The sequence below is a fragment of the Trachurus japonicus genome, chromosome 15, assembly GCF_045865225.1.
Source record: "Trachurus japonicus isolate A0001 chromosome 15, Traja_1.0".
In the NCBI taxonomy this organism is placed as follows: Eukaryota; Metazoa; Chordata; class Actinopteri; order Carangiformes; family Carangidae; genus Trachurus; species Trachurus japonicus.
The window spans coordinates 26,334,974-26,353,033 of record NC_140921.1 but is presented as its reverse complement, the minus strand read 5'-3'; the positions used below and the strand labels follow the sequence as shown (position 1 = coordinate 26,353,033).

The 18,060-nt window shown below is 43.2% G+C and overlaps 1 protein-coding gene across 1 annotated transcript in view; it reads left to right on the top strand.

The window, feature by feature from the left end:
• Positions 1 to 16,885, top strand: part of thada (THADA armadillo repeat containing) — a 115,710-nt gene extending 98,825 nt beyond the window's left edge. The window contains exons 34-38 of the mRNA XM_085800822.1: positions 648 to 720; positions 1,160 to 1,310; positions 2,131 to 2,247; positions 15,820 to 15,995; positions 16,525 to 16,885. Coding sequence (XP_085656948.1) covers positions 648 to 720; positions 1,160 to 1,310; positions 2,131 to 2,247; positions 15,820 to 15,995; positions 16,525 to 16,863 — 856 coding nt within the window. The 3' untranslated portion in view covers positions 16,864 to 16,885. The remainder of the gene's footprint in view (positions 1 to 647; positions 721 to 1,159; positions 1,311 to 2,130; positions 2,248 to 15,819; positions 15,996 to 16,524) is intronic.
• The last annotated feature ends 1,175 nt before the right edge of the window (positions 16,886 to 18,060 follow it).

Here is an 18,060-nt window from a genome sequence, read left to right as displayed (position 1 = left end):
GATGTTTGATAAAGTTGATGCTTATATAGTGAGTTGGTCCACAAGAAAAACACAACTTCTGCAAAAACCTTGGTAGATTTGAAGCACTATGTTGCCATAGTTACCATGTGTGTCTTGTAGACTTGTGCCGATGTTATTAAAACACAGAGAGATGCTGCTACAGCTGAGCAGCGTCACATCCGCTGTGATGTGGCGCTGCTGATCGTTGCTCCGATGGAGGTCAGATCTTCTAATGTTAAACTCATGTTATAAATACAAAGAGCAGCCAAACACCAGGCTGAAGACAGGAACAGCAGAGCTCTTCTCACAGCTGCAGGTGAACCGGCTGGAGAGTCAACGCCGTCCGTTTTCCTTTTCTTTAGCAGCACCCTCCACATTTTGTTAGAAGCTATTTGTTGTTAATGTTGGTAATGTACATGTTTTGTTATTGTTTCAGTATTCTTATGTGGTGTTAGTAGCTGTTCCCTTTCTGAACGACATGTTGGTGACTCCATCTGAGCTGTACAACATGATTTTTAATTGGAGGTTTAACGGTATCAACACTTGGATACCGCCCAACTCTAGCAAACACCCACATCCAGGTTGAGGCAGTAAAACATAAGTAAGTTCATCAATAGAAGCTAAAAGTCTTTGATGATGTGTTTCAGTGTGGAGCTCCACTGTGCCACCTTCACCCTGGTATCTCAGCTGGTGGTTCAACTGGTCAGCTCTGACCCCGAGGTAAGAAACTGATAAACACATAACATTTTGAATATTCCAGGCCTGGCACAGAGGAAACTGTTGGGAGCCTCACAGTTTAAACTGACTCGACACACAGTTTTGAACATGAAGCCTGTAGTCACCAGCCATCGGCCGTCAGCCCTCCTCATTTCAGCTTTAGCCTAGCGTCCTGCTAGCGGTTCTAAACACACAGGAAGCACAGGCTAATCAAACACAGGTGCCACTAATAACACAGCTAATTACGTCAAATTGCAATAATTTCTGAAAGTGAGACATCAGTGTTATTAGTTCCAGCTGTGAAGAGTCCAAATGTCGCCTGAGTGAAACTATAACAGATGATTGTTGTGAACGTCATTGTGATTACGTCATATCATACTTTGCATCAATCTGCATGTTGTCAGTTTACATTATAAAAAAATGTTGCAATTCAAATCCTCAGGGTGCAAGTGAAACATGTGGCTTAGCTCAGTGGGGGGCGCTGGTGAGCTCATGCTGCACTGAAGAGCAGCCAGCGGAGGTGAAGCTGATGGCTGCCGGTGTGTTGGTCAGCTGTACAGACTGTGTACTGAGCAGCGCTCATCTACCACTGGGTGAGTCCTGATCCTGGTGAAACGGAGTGTTTCCATCTGCTTTGATGTGAACAGAAATGTAAACAAGCTAAATCTGTGTTTGTTAAAGGGACATTGTGTAACTTCTCCTGTTATCTATTCACGGAAATCGATTATTTCATTCAAAAGTATGTTTTTCATTAATCAGTAATCCCCCCATCAACAAACTGAAGTGTTCCTTTCAGCTCTGAATTAGCCGTTCATATCATTCATATCTACATGGAGCGGGTAAGCTCGGTGCTGGCTGCCATGTTGTTGTGTCGCCATGTTTTTACGTTCAGTGGCAGCGTGACTGTAGGAAACCACGGAAACTCAGCGGAGACACTGGAGCTGTCGGCTCAGGTGGAGGTGGCGTCTGTGAAAAGTCACCACGGTAACGCAGTGAGGAGGAATGGAGCGTTACACTGATGCTGCATTCACCTGCAGACGGCCGTCGCTAACAAACCAGATGTCATTTTAGTCACAGAAGTGGAGAGAAAGCCGGTAAAACGTGGGCCAGGTAAACAATGCGACATCGCCATGACAACATATTGTCACGTGTATTGTTTTGCCTGGTGCTGACGGACCACTTGCAGCTGTCGTCCGTCTGCCGTCTGCCCAATTCCACGTGAATGCAGCATGAAAAATACGATTGAGTTGCTTGCGATATACAACCACAACGCTAGATGGGAGTAATTCCTACACAATGTCCCTTTAAAGATGAGGTATCACCTTCTGAAAATGAAAATGTGTGCATCTGAACTGCATGCCTCAAGTCAAACCATTCTGACTGAAGAATCTTGTGTGTGTTTGTGTGTTTCAGGTCTGTCCACTACAGTTACTCTCTGGGGGAGTCTGTTCACACTGTTGCAAGATGAAGACCATGAAGTCCGAAATTCAGCCTCTGACTTCCTCTCTAATGTCCCAGCACCTCTGCTCAGTAAGGCTCCACACTTACACACACACAAAAAGCAAATAATAACCAGGGGCCTCATTTATAAACTTGGCGTACGTCACTTTCCACGTAAAGGTTGTGATCTATAAAAAACAAACTTGAAAGGAGAATATGGGCACCCCTAAGTAAACTCTGACCCATGTGTACGCAGAGTTTGGAATAAAAGGGGAAATAATGACACAAGAGGAAGATTAATTCAACGGCATTGTTTTGCATTGGACTGAGTAATTGTTTCGGAAACATCTTCTTACAATCTGACTGAAAATTCTAAATCAACATTCCTTCTCTATATTTCATATCATTTATAAACTTAAAGTCCCCGCTGGACTGTTAATTTATAAACTTCTAAATTGACTAAATTGAGAAAACAAAAAAACATAAAAACAAGGTTAATAACAAGGATTATTTGCACAAATAAAGGCCTAGGCCAATGGTGGCAGGTACGCCGCACAGTTTTATAAATGAGACCCCTTATACAGCAACTTACTGATGCAAGCTTTTGCTTGATTTCCATTACCAGTTAATCCAAGCAAGCACACTGTGTGTGTGTGCTCGTGGGGTTCCACGTCATTGTTTTTGGATTGTATGCAGTCAGTTTTCTAAATGACATGTTGCCTAGCCCTAGTGAGTGAGTTTGCTCGTTGGCCACACACGCAAGCACATCTGTGCAGGTGGTTTCAAAGAGTTAATTCTCAGAAACAAGAGTTAAAAGGTCCTTAAATTCATTTAGAAAAAATTATAGTAATTCATTGATGTGAAAAATAAGAAATTTACTCTTACTCTTACTTTTACTTAAAGTAAATTTAAAAGCATGTACTTTTGGATACTTAAGTACCTTTAAAAGCAAGTACTTTTTTACTCTTACTCAAGTAACATGTCGACTGAGCTACTTTTACTTGTAACTGAGTAAATTTTGACCAGTAGTATTTGTACTCTTGCTTAAGTACTGGGGTCTGCACACAACAAAGATCCTCCCCTCTGTCCCCGTCAGCCACACAGAGGCCAACCAGCTCACAGCTCTGGTGTAACTTCCTGTCATCAACACACTCATTTCCTCCATGTTCCCAACTTTTCTCCAGGAACCACCCGTATTGTCCGTCACCACTGATGGGCATCTCAAAACATTACACAAGATAGCAAAGCTATTGGGGGGAGGGGGCATTTTTTTGTTTATGTACATAAGGCCAGTCAGGTTCAGATAAGCTGTCAGCAGCAAATCTGATAGGAGCTCAACAACATGACTAAGATACAGACGTATTCTCTAGAGGAGGAAGAGAACACAATAGGCATAATTGCAGTCTGAGTTTCTTGGTGTGTGTGTGTGTGTGTGTGTGTGTGTGTGTGTGTGTGTGTGTGTGTGTGTGTGTGTGTGTGTGTGTGTGTGTGTGTGTGTGTGTGTGTGTGTGTGTGTGTGTGTGTGTGTGTGTGTGTGTGTGTGTGTGTGTGTGTGTGTGTGTGTGTGTGTGTGTAATGGCAGGGACACAAGTGAGTGTCAGTACGTTACATCCTCTGCTCTTATTTCCTTCAGGTGCTGTGTTGAAAAGAGAGAAAAAGCGATCACAGGTTTAATCCATCACTATTCACCGCTCAGTTGGAGATTGTGTGTGTGTGTGTGGGAGGCTGAGAGTGTGTTGCTTACTGTAAACTGGCCTACATTTCCTCCTGGATACATGTCTCCACTGTGGGAAATGAGTGTGAATGTTTGTCTCAATTCTTGTGTGTGACCTTTCACTCTTATCCAAACCACACAAAACAACCATGAAGACTGCACTGAGTTCCTGGTTTATTTTAACACATGTCGTACACTCTGCAGGAATGTGCACAACACGGAAAGGAGAAAGGAGGTGGTAAATTAGTGATCTTGTATCAGCCGAATGAGTTGAGTTCCACATGTGAATGAAAAATAACAGAAAAACCCCAAAGAAATCACATCAACCCTAAAAAAAAACCCAAAGCTGCAACTGGAGAAATACACAACAGTGAGCATGGAGGACATGTCTGATGTGGAGCTGAGTGAATGAAGTTCTCGAGGAGGTTGTACTGTAAGCATATAATGCATCAATGTCTTGTTTTGGTCCAGAGGACTGGTTACACAGCAACCAGCAGTCTTCCTCCATACTGATGATACCAATACATCAACCTGTCTGTGTCGCTAAGTCTGAGTTTATCCCTATTAGTTGCACAACTAATCTCCCTGGGGTCCATCACATACAAATGGAAAACAAACAATTTTAACAAAAAAAGATTACACAGAGGTACTGTTACAGAAAAGCTGCTGGTTTTGCAAGCACATAAATATTACACTAATGCAAGGGTCTCCAACATGTGGCTCACGAGCTACCAGTAGCTCGCCAAAGGATTAAAGCAGAAGTAAGCGGAATGTTTGTGTTAATATAAGTCTTAAATAGTTCTATCTTCCAACAGCAATCACTTATATAGAGTGTTTGGTCTGAAACACGGGTCTGTCAGTCACTCTGCTCTGCTGTAAGCCGAGGAGAAAACTTTCCTTGTATCCTACAACCTTTATCCAATGAGGAGAGAGAATGGCATAAAGGGACGGTCCTCTCTGTGTGTGCAGCCAAGGGATGTGCGTGAATGTGGTGACGTAGGGATGAGGGCGGGGACTGCTAACTCCATCGGCTGACAAGAAGTTAGCCAAAACCACCGGATCGCTTACTTCTGCTTTAATGAATCATACATAAATTTGAAAACTTGATCCAGGATTTTCCCTGCCTATGGCGCCACCTTGGTTGAAGCATGTGTATGTGCATGTATCATCAGAACAGACATGTCCTGTGATTTTCAGCCTCCTTTCATATTTAATAGAGGAGGGACAATACCTGAAAGTAATAATTTCAGTTATCAGTATGGTAGAAGCTAAAGACATTTGTTTTACTAATGTAAAGAATTATTGTACCGTAATAAAACATGAGTAGTTCTTGGCCATTGTCATTTTGTAAAAGTAGCTCTCGGAGGAAAAAAGTTGGAGGCTCCTGCACTAACGTATCAGACAGAGCACCAATATATTCATATAATGGAAAAAATATATATTTTTTTTTTCAAAGCACATTGATGATGTCTCTGTTCTATTCAAGTGGCCCAGTAAGCTAGGGCAGTGTGGCTGCATCCACAATGCCATGAAGCTAAATGGAATCCAGCCCATCTATTTTATGAGTAACACCAAACCACGTATTTACCCTGAAAGGTCACAGACAAGAACAAGTCCAGTCCAGCTCAGTGTATTGTGAAATGCACTTAGTCATTTCCCATAGGATCAAGTTGTTCCAAGAGGATCACATTGTTGTTGTTGTTGGGTGTGTGAGCGGGTTTCAGCTGATTGTGTTGTCTTGCATAGAGAGTTTGGGAAGTCGAGTGTGTTGAGTTGTAGCCACGCTATTACAGGCACCCAGTGTTTGATTCCAGTTGTGATGCGACTGGCTGGCTGACCTGTAGAATATCTGTAGTCAGCAGAACCCCCCCACCACCCCCACCTCAACCCCCCCACCCTGCTGTCAGAGCGCCAGTGAAACAGAGTCGTGCAGTCACATTTAGAAAACAACATTACTGTGTGTGTGTGTGTGTATGCAGGTCATGGTGAATGTGTTTGTTTGTTTGTGTGTGTCTTTACAATTCCCTTCATGTCAGCTCGTCTGCTGGGAGGTGTGTGTGTGCGTGTGTGTGTTTTACGACCTGCAGTTGCAGAGTCAAGTATCCGAGGTGTGAGCTGCTTCAGATGAAGGTGATGACTCCTAACCCTTTGATATGGAGGACGGTCAGAGATGTGAGAACAGAGACGGGCTCAGCAACACACACACACACACACACACACACACACACACACACACTCACTCACACAAAAGGGCAAAATGCAAAACAATAAGCTGCTTTTAGAAAGAAATCTAAAAGTGAAATTTAAATGTTTTATCTCACTGTTTTTGCTCGACAGTGCAGATGAGGAACTGTTGTGACTGTGTGTTATACACTATGTATCTGTATGTACACTATGTACTGTGTTTTTTAATTTAAAAGAATATTGTGACATTTTATCATATTTTTCCTATTAGCTTTCTTTCTACAGTCGTACTACGTCTAGACTTTAGTGTCATCCATCTTATTATCTACAGTAACTCTACTCCCTTTTTTGTCACCAGACGACAACAACAATGTGACATGTGTAAACAGCAGTGGGACTCACAGTGTGTGCCGTTGTGTTTCCCAGACACAGATAAACCTTTAGCTGCACGCGGAAGAGACATTTGTGAAGATTCACGTCAAGTTAGTGAAGCCGCTTCTTCCCAAAGCTGTGAACCACAGTGGAGCACTGGTCACTGACAGGAAGAGCAAATCTGATTTACACCCCCACCCTCCCCTCCTCCCCCTTCCCCACCTCCCACCAGAATCACCACCACCCAAATACCTCCAGTCTAATTGGGTCTGAAATCAAACTCCACTCACCCTCTCTGGACCTCCAGCACTGTGACAGACCGAGGGCAGGAACAGAGGGATCACTTTATATATAGAGCACAGAAGGATTTGGATCAGACAACAGTGTATAAGAAGGCAGTGATTAGAAAAGTGACTGGGATGGCACACGGCAAGAGAAACTGAGCTACACAGCCTTCCTTTCAGAATGTTAATAAAACGTTGAACCTATATAATATCAAATGTCTGGTATTAGGTTTCCTCCTTATCTGCTGGTTACATGTGGTGAGTAGAAAGCACGTGTTTAGCCTGGCTGAGGATAACGATTGTAAATGTGTTGAAGCAGCAAGTCCTCACATGTTTGGGTCATTTTATTATTTATTTATTGAAGAAGGACAGTGCACATAATGAACATTAAAGGGACAACAAGGAGTTTTGGAAAGCGACGTGTTTTCATGCTCCATTTACCATGAGCCTCCGCGCGCACGGTGAAATTCAAGACAGACGTCTTGCCCAGAATGTTTTCATTCATCAACAATGAAAGTATAACGGCGTATTAACGGCGATTCGGCTGCGTTATTCCCATGACCCGCGAAACCAAAAGTAAGGAAACGCTGGTCGGCTCGCCCAACATTTCCACCATTAATTAAAATAACAAAATAACGATAGAGACAAAATGATATTGATTGAAAATGGAGCCATTAACAAGTGTGGGTCGCGTAGATTCATCCACATTAATGTGAGACTTTTTTATAACCAAATAGAAACTCCTCGTTGTCCCTTTAATAAATGTAAAGGTGCCATTGTTAGCCAAAGGCTAATTTCTGACTGTAGTCCTCCTGGTAAGGTGTTAAAAGCCATTAAAATGAACAACAAGGACATAGGGAATATAATTCATAAAAGCAGGAAAACACAAGAAACACCCAAAAAAATACAAAGAAAAAAACACAAATCAGCACACAAATTGGAACATATCCAAACAGAAACCAACAGACAATAAAACTACGAAAGGAGACAATTAACATGACACTACTATAAAAAACAAAAAAACAACTATCTCTGAAAATGAAGCAAATTTTCCATTTAATAATAAATGTAGAATCTTCAGTCTGTCCTGGAGCAGTGTTGTGAAATGCATCAGTCAACTCCCAAACTCTGCTGAAGTGTCCACATTCTCCAGGCCGTTCCCAGTGAACCATTATCAGCCCGCCGGCCTGCACTAACCTATTTAGCTTTACTGTAAAGCCGACCAACTCCGGCGCAGAATGAGCCATTCATGTGTCCTTTCCCACAGTTCATTCATTTACAGTGGATAATGCAGCTGAATGCACGTCAACAACCTGATAGAGCTGAAGGACACTCATTAAACAGACCTCGTCCTATTTTAGCACAATACTCACTCATCCATTAAAGCTGGGTTTGTGTTAGCTAATGTTAGATGGATGAGACTCTGTCAAAGTGAGTTCAGAATCCATAGAAACCGGAGTCTCTTCATGCTGATGGATTACTCAGCTTTTCCCTTGCAGCTTGAACCTTTTTACTTTTGAAACGAAAAAGCTGTAAACTTGAGTGAATGACATTTTAACGATTTAGAGTTTGGTGTGAAAGGAAGTCACGTGTCTGATTTCTTTTGAAGACAGAGACGCAGCATCTTTCTATGCAGCTGTTTCACAATGTAACTGTGTCCGGCCTCGTGGTGCCTCCTCTGTTACTGTGAAGCCGGTGTGATCACAGTCTAATCTGAACGTAGTTTCAGATCATTGAAATGTTCTGTTTTACCCACATGGGGAAATAAGTGAAGCTTACTTCATTGGGACAGTTCAGAAAACTCACAGAAGTAGAAGTAGAAGAATATCCTTTATTGTCATTTTCACAATTTTAAATGCCAATCCAGATGATGCAATCATCAAGATAAATAAAAAAGAGACTGTAAAGGAGTGTAGCATAATAAATAGCTAGATTAAGTCATGTTAATAATGAAATAAAACAAAAGAAAACAAACACACAGGCATACACATATAGGTTTCATTCATTTTCCTGTTTTCAGACATGTACCTCATGACAGAAATGAATCTAATGAAGTCTCTTTGACCTCATAATAATAAACTATGAATTCAGTGCAGTCTGGTTGATTTAAAGGCAGTGAGATATTCACAGACGGAGAAAAGACACTTCAGATTATTGTATTAGTCATAGTTCCAATGCAAACTGGTGTGTTGCACAGAGTTTAGAGCTATTGCTTATTTCCAACTCTGTTCTCAATTGGCTATACTGTACAATATGATTAAGTAATAGTCAGTATTCACTATTAAGGCAGACAAAATAATAGAAACAACTCCCAGTACACTTGTAATGTATGTAATTGGATTAAACAGCATATAAAACTGTTCCTGAGAAAACTCAGATGTCCCAACTGTTATTCTGTAGACTACTGCAAGTCTGTTTTATTAGACCATTGGCTTAAGTGACTTAAAAATCTAATATGAAACTGGTGCAGCAGTCATTAACAGTTCACTGGCTGTGATTCAGTAAGAGAACAGAAAACATCATAATATTGTTGTAACTTTTCAACTGGAGCACGGCTGTCGCTTCCTCTCCATCACCAGCTGCCAAACTTAAAGAAGCATTAGCACAACAGAAACCAGTGTCTGCATGACAAACAGGACATTACTTTCAAAACGCCCCCACCCCCCCCTACGTGAGAGCGAGTCCTGAAGAAGTTCAGCCTGTGAGAACACTCGTATCAGCCGGTCCCCCGATGATGTCTGGGGTGTCGAAATCAAGAAGCCATTGAGAAAAAGGCTATAAAACTCAAACCACCAACCCTCACACAACATCATCAATTACTTAAAAATCATCTTTCAACTGTGTCTCATAGTGAGTACAGTGACCCCCCCTCCCCCTCCTTCCCCCTCCCCATGGAGACAGACCGGAGCCTGTGTCGGCTCCCTGTGGAGCTGGCCAATGACTTGTATGTGTGATCCTTTGACTGAGCCAGAGCCAGCCATTCACTGCTGCTGCTGCTGCTGCTGCTGCTGCTGCATCAGACTACATGTAGCAGCAGAGGCTCAGATGCAGAGGCTGTGTGTGTGATTCACTGTGCTGTTGTCATGTGTAATGTTGTTGTTGCTGCTGGAGGAAGTTTGTTAAGTGTCTATTTTCTTTCACACCTCTCTTTATATTTCACACCTTGAGCTTCCTGGTGTCTCTGCTTTAGCATCTGTGTCCTGTGTGAGTCAAACGTGAGAAGGAAAGAGTGTTTCTCAGAGCTTGAGTGTAGATTGTGAGTGTGTTTTGTTTTGTTTTTTGAAACCCCATATTCACCTGTCAGTGAATTTGTTTGTTGTCAGACTGGCAGGAAGGTATTGCATTGTAAGCTGCTTCAAACAAATATTCAGATGACAGATCAGATAGGACAGGGTAGGTGTAGCTGGCAGTTTACAGCAGTCTGGATGAAGTTGCTTAAAGTCAGTGGGTGGAGCAGCTTCTAACCCAGATCCTGTAGATGTGTGGGTGGGAGAGACTGTGCGTTCACACCAAAAGCTTCCAAAGCATCAAAACGCCGGAACTTTGACGTCAGTCACGCGACGAGCGACCAAAAGCGGCTGAAAATATTTGCCGTTTTGGAAGCTGTCTTGTCTGAAGCACATCCTCAAGCGTTTTTGACACTTTGGAAGCTTTTGGTGTGAACGCAGTCCTACTAATGTGAACATTATGACACCAGTGGGGGGACACACTCCATCCTGCTGTGTTTTCTAGCAGTAGCATAAAGGGATTGACAAGTGAACCGCTGTAGCTGAGCCACTCGACTCAGACTGAGATAAGAGGCTGAAACAGGGAAGGAAATGAATTGACAAGAATAGGAATCAAATAATCTTAGTGTGAAGATTGAAAGTGTGCTGCTAGCATCAGCATTTAGCTGCACGCTTCAATGCGCTTACAAGTGCAGGGTCAAAGAGCAGCTAGGGGGCACTGGGCCAAGTCTGGAACTAGGTGACTTCCTCAGGAATCCTCTCTGGGATTGGAGAGCTTTCATGCCAGCAGGTTCAGGTAGGCTACTTCAAGAAAGGTGATCATGTGTCTGGTGAAGGTCTTCAAGCTGATTAAAGGGATACGCCAACATTTTTTTGTCTTGCCTCACTCCCAAGTCCATGACCAGCAGATAGACACCATCCTTTCGACTGTGCGTGCAGTAACAAGGGAGATACGGGCAGAGCTGGTGCACCGCTAATTAGCTTAGCTCAAACGCTTGAATGCATAGGTAGTGTTAGCCTGCCTCCACCTAAAGTCATCAGAGAAACTCTTCAGCAACTCTAAACGGAAAGCGGCGGGCCGATCTTTGTCTCAGAGCTGACAAAACTCTCCGGTAAGGCATCTTGAGCGGTCAAATTCGAGCTAAGCTAATTAGCGGTGCGCCAGCTCTGCCCGTATCTCCTTTGTTACTGCACGCACAGTCTAAAGGATGGTGTCTATCTGCTTGTTATGGTCTTGGGAGTGAGGCAAGACCCCAAAAAAAAAATGTTGGTGCATCCCTTTAACATCTAAAGTCAAGTCTAAAATCTGAGTTACCATAGTTTCTAACAAGGCAAGTGACGGAGAAAAACACAGAAGCTGAGAACTGTGCATCTGTTCTTCTGCTTCCACAAGTGGCACAAGGTTAAGTTTTTCCCTGACACTCCTGCCCTGCCCTGCTCAAATGAGTGGCATTGTATGCCAAATGCACATTACACGCACACACACACACACACATATTCACAGCCTCACCCCATCTCACTCAAATCCATTCATTCACCAACTGGCGCTGATATCATCATTTACAAAGACAAGATTGTGCCACAATAAACTTAAGTAGTCTGTCATCACAAACAAAACCTTACCACAGGCAACTACCACACACACACACACACACACATTTACACACTCCCACAGCAACAACAGTGTGAAAGACAATCCCCTTGAGAAACTGAGTATTTTGCGCCAAAAGCTTGAGGGAGGAAATCGTGTTAAGCGACGTGTGAAACCTCCATAGAAAAGTAGATAAACTGAATGCAGCTAAAATTTCATACTACGGTGGGGGGAGCGGCTTGACATCAGAGGCAGGGCCATCACAGAGAGAGGGGGCTTTTTGGTTAAGAAAGGAATTTGTCACTCAAGCTTCTAAACTCTTAAATCTCCTCTAATACAGTCCAATCAACAGGCTCTGATGTCCAGGAGGCAGCCAGACTTCAGACTCTGCTCTGATTTTACGCCTCCTCTCTGAGGAGGAAAAACAGTCTGAGTTCCCAACATTGTGTGTGTGTTTGCACATGTGCCTGCCTCTGTGTGTGTGGCTGTGTGTGTGTTTGTGTGTGTGCATGCACATTGATGTGGGTCTAAATACCTCCCCCCTCCCTCCCTCCTCTCTTCCCATAGTGTTTTGGCTAGTGGTTCTCAAATCCTTTTGAAGTGTCTGGTGTTATCTGGGTGTCAGCTGTGGTGAGGATAGTCAAGGTGGTAGGACAACAACACACAAACCTCTGTCAGACAGACAACTGGAGATGGTAAATGAAGGAGAACGTTCTGCTTTTCCTCTCAAGTGTTTGTCGTTGCACTCACACTTCCTCCACAACACCAACACAGTGAAAGCAATGGGCAAGAGCATGCCCCTGTATGTACTGTGTGTGTGTACAAATACATACAACAAGAGCACTGAAAACTACGGAAGAGGATTAGAGCCATTGTGGGGAAAAATAGTGAATTCTGACTTTAATCTCAGAATTCTGACTTTAAACTCAGAATTTAGATTTTTTTTTTCTAAGAATTCTGACTATAGTTCAGTTCCGGAACATGCGCTTCAACTGGGAGCAGCAAAGTCTGGTAGCTCTGAGTTTTTGAGTTTTTACTCAACATTTGCTTTATTTTTGTTGTGTTTTTTGTTATCTACTGATGGATGCTTCTCTGGGGAGAAGAGATTCTTCAGAGATGAGCTTCTTTCATTGAAAATGGACAGATCTGGAGGACACCACCACCCTGTCCTCAGATGATCTGAAGAGGTGCTTTTGTGGTGGTTGTTGTGCTGCTGCTGCTGGTGCAAAGTTAAAGGCTTGGAGGTGGAGATGTCCTATCAGTCCTTTCTGAGGTCAGTCATCATTGGAAATATCAACTCTCTGCCCAACAAGAGTGATGAAGAGCTGGAGATATTGGTGAAGACTCAGAAAGTAGACATTTATTTTATTTTTTCGAATCATAACAACACTTGTGTACATCCCACCTAATGGCAACTGCTTAAGTTCCATCTGAAGTTCTCCATGAAGTTGTTGCTAGGATACAGACTAAACATCCTGAGGCACTAGAGCACTAAAGAAGGAGGAGGCAATTCTAGACGGCCTGGATCATCCACTTCATGGCACCTTGACTGACCAGGAAAGTAGCGGTGGTGGACGGCTTCTCTCTCCTTGCTGCAAGATGGAGGAATATAGTAGTGGGGCAGATAAGCAAAATGATTTGGCCCCTCCACCAATGATCCTGATCCACCCAGCTGCCTCTTCACCATCGGTCCTGCTCCACCCGGCGGCCCTGCTCCACCCAGCGGTTCCTGCTCCACCCGGTGGCCCTGCTCCACCCGGCGGTTCCTGCTCCATCCGGCGGTTCCTGCTCCATCCGGCGGTTCCTGCTCCATCCGGCGGTTCCTGCTCCATCCGGCGGTTCCTGTTCCACCCGGCGGTTCCTGCTCGACCCGGCGGTTCCTGCTCCATCCGGCGGCCCTGCTCCATCCGGCGACCCTGCTCCATCTTTCTTTCTTTTTTGTGTCATTGTCGTGTGAGCTACTACACTAATATGAATTTCCCTCCTCGGGATGAATAAAGTATTCTCTACTCTACTCTACTCTATAATCTCAGAATTCTGACTTTAATCTCAGAATTCTGACTTTAAACTCAGAATTTTGATTTTTTTCCTAAGAATTCTGACTATAATCTCAGAATTCTGACTTTAAACTCAGAATTCTGACTTTTATCTCAGAATTCTGACTTTAAAATTCTGAGAAAAACAAGTCAGTCAGAAACAGTCAGAGTTTAAAGTCAGAACTCCCTTTTTTCACAGTGGCCCTAATCCTCTTCCGTAGAAAACTGCATGTATTCTTCAGGAGAGTTAAGTAGTAGATGCCGTAAGTATCAGCATGAATCATTTGGAGAGTCCAATCATCCATGAACACGTACACAGGAAGTGCAGCAGGACAGGCTCTCACTGTGTGTGCACACCAACATTAGAGCAATGTGCAGAATATTTTTGAATCTGCTCATACACACCCTGACAGTGGTTGGTTATATGAGTTATAGGTTTGTTTCCCAGAAGGCCGTCCATGACACACACATGCACACACATTCGCTCTAAGTTTGGAACATCATGTCAGCTCTCCAGCGTTCAGACTTCACTACCCCACACACACCAACGATGACATTACCCACAAGAAACAAAGCTACTGAGACATCGGTCGAAGGAAGAAAATATTCAAAAAATATTTTACAAATACAAGACGATATAGTACAAAACAAATGATCAGTAATCAGGTTTCCATGATTGTAAACCAGATTCGATGCATTTTATATTTGATAGTACTCCTGTTTCTTGATTTGCAGCAGTGACGCACACATTTTTTCCTTCGAGGGCAAATTCATCAGAGTTTTACAAACAGTGCACTGTTCAGCTGTGCAAGCCGACTTAATTACAACTATTTACTTCAGTCTGAGTTTTAGTCAAACTTTGAATTTAATTATTTTGGATACATGGACACACAAGTTGAAGTAATGGTTTTTCCTTCCAGGCTACTGAATCACACAATAATACTCCATGGCCTGGGACAGTGTCATTCACATGCAGTGTTGTAGAAACCCTTGAGCTGAGATGTGCTTCAGCAGAAATCTGGCTGTAGTAGCCACTGTCTTCTCCTGAACCAGGTTTCTCTTTAATAGGACAGAAGACTGATGTTCTTCCTCCTCTATCCTGGCAGGGCTAAGCCATGTTTATGACTCCTCTAATGTACTTAATGTCTCCATCATTATCATTCTGTTAGTGAATCCCTACAAAGGAAAAAGAAGCTCAGATTCAGCCCGTTGTGCAAATTGGAGATTTATACATCATTAAATATCATTAACTACAATAACTGTGAGCTTACTCTGCTTATAAAATGAGTGTTATCTTTCTAACATATGGTCCAGCTAGATTGAAAAGATGTAAGACAGGAAACTGGGAGGAGTTTAAATTACATTTAAATATGACTGAATAATATCTGTTAGGTCAGAATGCAGTCTAAAGTGCTTTAATACCATTATCTGCTAAATCTGTGTCACCAGTGTAACTGTAGCTATGGAGCTAGGAAGGATGGACACTGTGAATCTGTCCGTCAAAACTTTTAGTCTTGAATGTTAAAAGGGACACATAGAAAATATAGAAATATCACTTTTTGAAGGCTCTTTAACTTATATCTAGGTGTTTGTCTTGCCTTCCGAAAAAGAATCAGTAATTTCCAGGCTCTCTAGGTTGAAATCCATGTGGTTTTACAAGCCGTTCCCTCAGTTGTCTTCCAATGATGTAATTAGTTTTCAAATTTGCATCATCCCACCTCTACTTGGGACCAGTAGAAGGGGCGGGGCAAGCAGTGGTTCATTTGCATTTAAAGGGACAGGCACTGAAACCAGCGGTTCTGAACAGGGCTGTTTTGAGAGGATGAGAAGAGCTGTGATGTTTGATCCTTGGGGTATTTTGACTGAAGCATGTCACAGACATGTCTTTAAGACACATGGGGACTATTTTAATTTGTGGAAAAGGGGCAGACTATGTCTCCTTTAAAGTTTTTCTTCTTCAGTTGTGACCCTGTCTCTTCCTTCATTATGAGCTTAACTATGAGCTTTATCCTGAGTATACATCCTGTGGTCACTGCAAGGATGAACTTGAGACTTAATGTGATGACTGGCATCTGGGACAGGAGTCATGTGGGGTAGTAATGGGTGGGAAAACAAATGTGATTTATCATCTGTCAACATGCTTGTTTGTTGCTTGTTCATATTCTGCGTTTGTTCATTTTGGCTTGTTGTGTGTCTTCAAAGTGAAACAACATTTACAGAGTCAGTAGAAACATTTCGTCTCCTCTGTCCTCAGATATGGCCGGTGTGTCCGTGTGTCCTCCGGTAGCCATGGACCGGGGCCTGGAGCTGCTGTGTCAGCTGTTTGAACAATGGGGCCAGGTTCCTTCAGGGTTCCTCACTCTCATGCAGTGGCTGCTGGGAGATGGAGAAGGCAACGACGAGGCAGTTTCAGACAAAGCTTCTAGTCTGGTGAGTTTCTGTTACATAACTTGGTCCCGGGGGTGGATTAACCTTATGTGTCCTCTTGGTGTTAATGACAACGTACATTGTTACACTGTGGTACAAGAACATCACACACTCTAAGACAGTATGTTTTCCTCCAAGTCAAACTTAGGACTGTCAGAGTTACGGTCTCTGCCAGGAAAACACCAGATGGAACAAACGGGACATTTAAATTGATCATGAGCAATTTAATCAACAAGTTACTTTGTTGTAACCACAGCTCATATAAATATTAATAGAAAGAACAGAAAAATCCACAAATGCTGCCAGTGAAGGCAACAGCTCAGTTCAGACGTTAAAAGGTTGCTGTTATTGACTAACTTGTGATTCATGCTGGTTGGGCTCAGATGACCAGAAATGTTTGCCTGTGTTTAGTATTAGTAAAATATTTATATTCTGCAATAACAGCTTTAAATGTCAGCTGTGCTTTTACAACTTGCTCAATTGCCCCAAGTGGCAAAAACTCCACTAACTGACATGTTTGTCAATTGTCCAGGATGAGGAGGACTTCCTGTTTGAGAAGGGGGAGCTGAACTTGTGGGCCGAGCCCGTCCAGTGGGTGAAGCTGCTCCACAGGAACCTCGGCTCCCTCGTCCAGACCCTCAAGCAGACCCAGCAACACACAGGCCCAGGCCCAGACCCAGACCCGGTCCAGCTCCACTCACTGTCCACCCAGGCCCAGGCCAAGGCCCAGGCCAAGGCCCTCAGCTCCCAGCAGGCCCTGGACGCCCTGCCTCCCCTGCCCCAGTTCTCCTGCCCCATGGAGCACGCCCGGCTCACCCTGCAGCACCAGAGAGCTACGCTGGCTCTGGATGTGCTGCAGAGGCTGAGCTAGAGGAATTCCTAATATTCAAAAATGAGAATGTTTTCAGATAAATGAGACCACAGACTGGCCTCCTGGTCTTCTTATTATGACATGAAGGGAATGAAGGCAACTTTTTTTTTTAATCTGTACTTGTCTCTTTTATTGTCTTAAGACTTTACCCTCACTGTTTTAATTTTTATGATCACTGTTCCTTGATATCTTTATAAATAAATGAATGTCTCAAATCACAATTTTGATTCTCTTGCCTTTCTAAAAGGAAAGACAAAGCCTGGTGTGTCCCTTTTAATTGTAATAATTAAGCAGGGGAGGGACGTAAGAGACAATGTTAGCATTATGGGAACACATGTGAGGAAGTGTGGCAGTTGTTAAGGCATAACAATAATTCAGGCCCAGTTTGTGCACTGCAACACTCGATGCACTGTCCTCTTTATCACTGGGAATGTGTCACGCGACAAATTTCAACAGTGTCAGCATTGAGTAAACAGACTGTTGTGCTTCCTGCGTGTCTACCAGGGATTAAAGGTTTGGAACAAAACAACTTGGAGCCTCAAGCTTCAAGTGCTCACTTCAATGGTGTGATTGTGCAGCCAGCCAAGCTTTATAACCACAGTATGGGATTGTGATAGTAAGTGTTCACGCTGACACGTCACCAAAGTTGTATTTCAGTGTACGCTTTTACCTCTACTGTATGTTTACACAAGGTGTTATTTTCCTGTGATATTTAATTTACTGCAGGATTCTTCCCATTGGACTGTGTTTTATGCTTCCCTTCAGTTTCTGCTGGTTATGTAATTAGGAGGACAGCACAATGGGCTACTGTCCTCTGTGTGTGTGTGTGTGTGTGTGTGTGTGGATTCATGCTGCTCGCTCATACAGCTGGACCCTTCTCCCTCTCTCCCTGGTAGCCATGTTCCCTGTTACAGTAAAACTGACGTAATGTTTTGGAACAGCTCGACATCCCCCAATAAAAACAGAGCCGTGTGATGGGAGAGCGGTTTCTGTGGACGGGGACATGTTCAAGGGATTTCTCAGGAGCCTCGTCGTGTCTGTCCTTTGCATTAAACTATTTATCACAACTTGCAAAGCGCAAATAGTCCTGGGGCAGCCCTCAGCCTAATTTTAGGCTTGGTAGTAGTAGATTCCAAGCTCTTATGTCACTTGTTTTTCGCCTGTTGCTATTTTCCGTTTTTTTTCCCCCCTAACCTT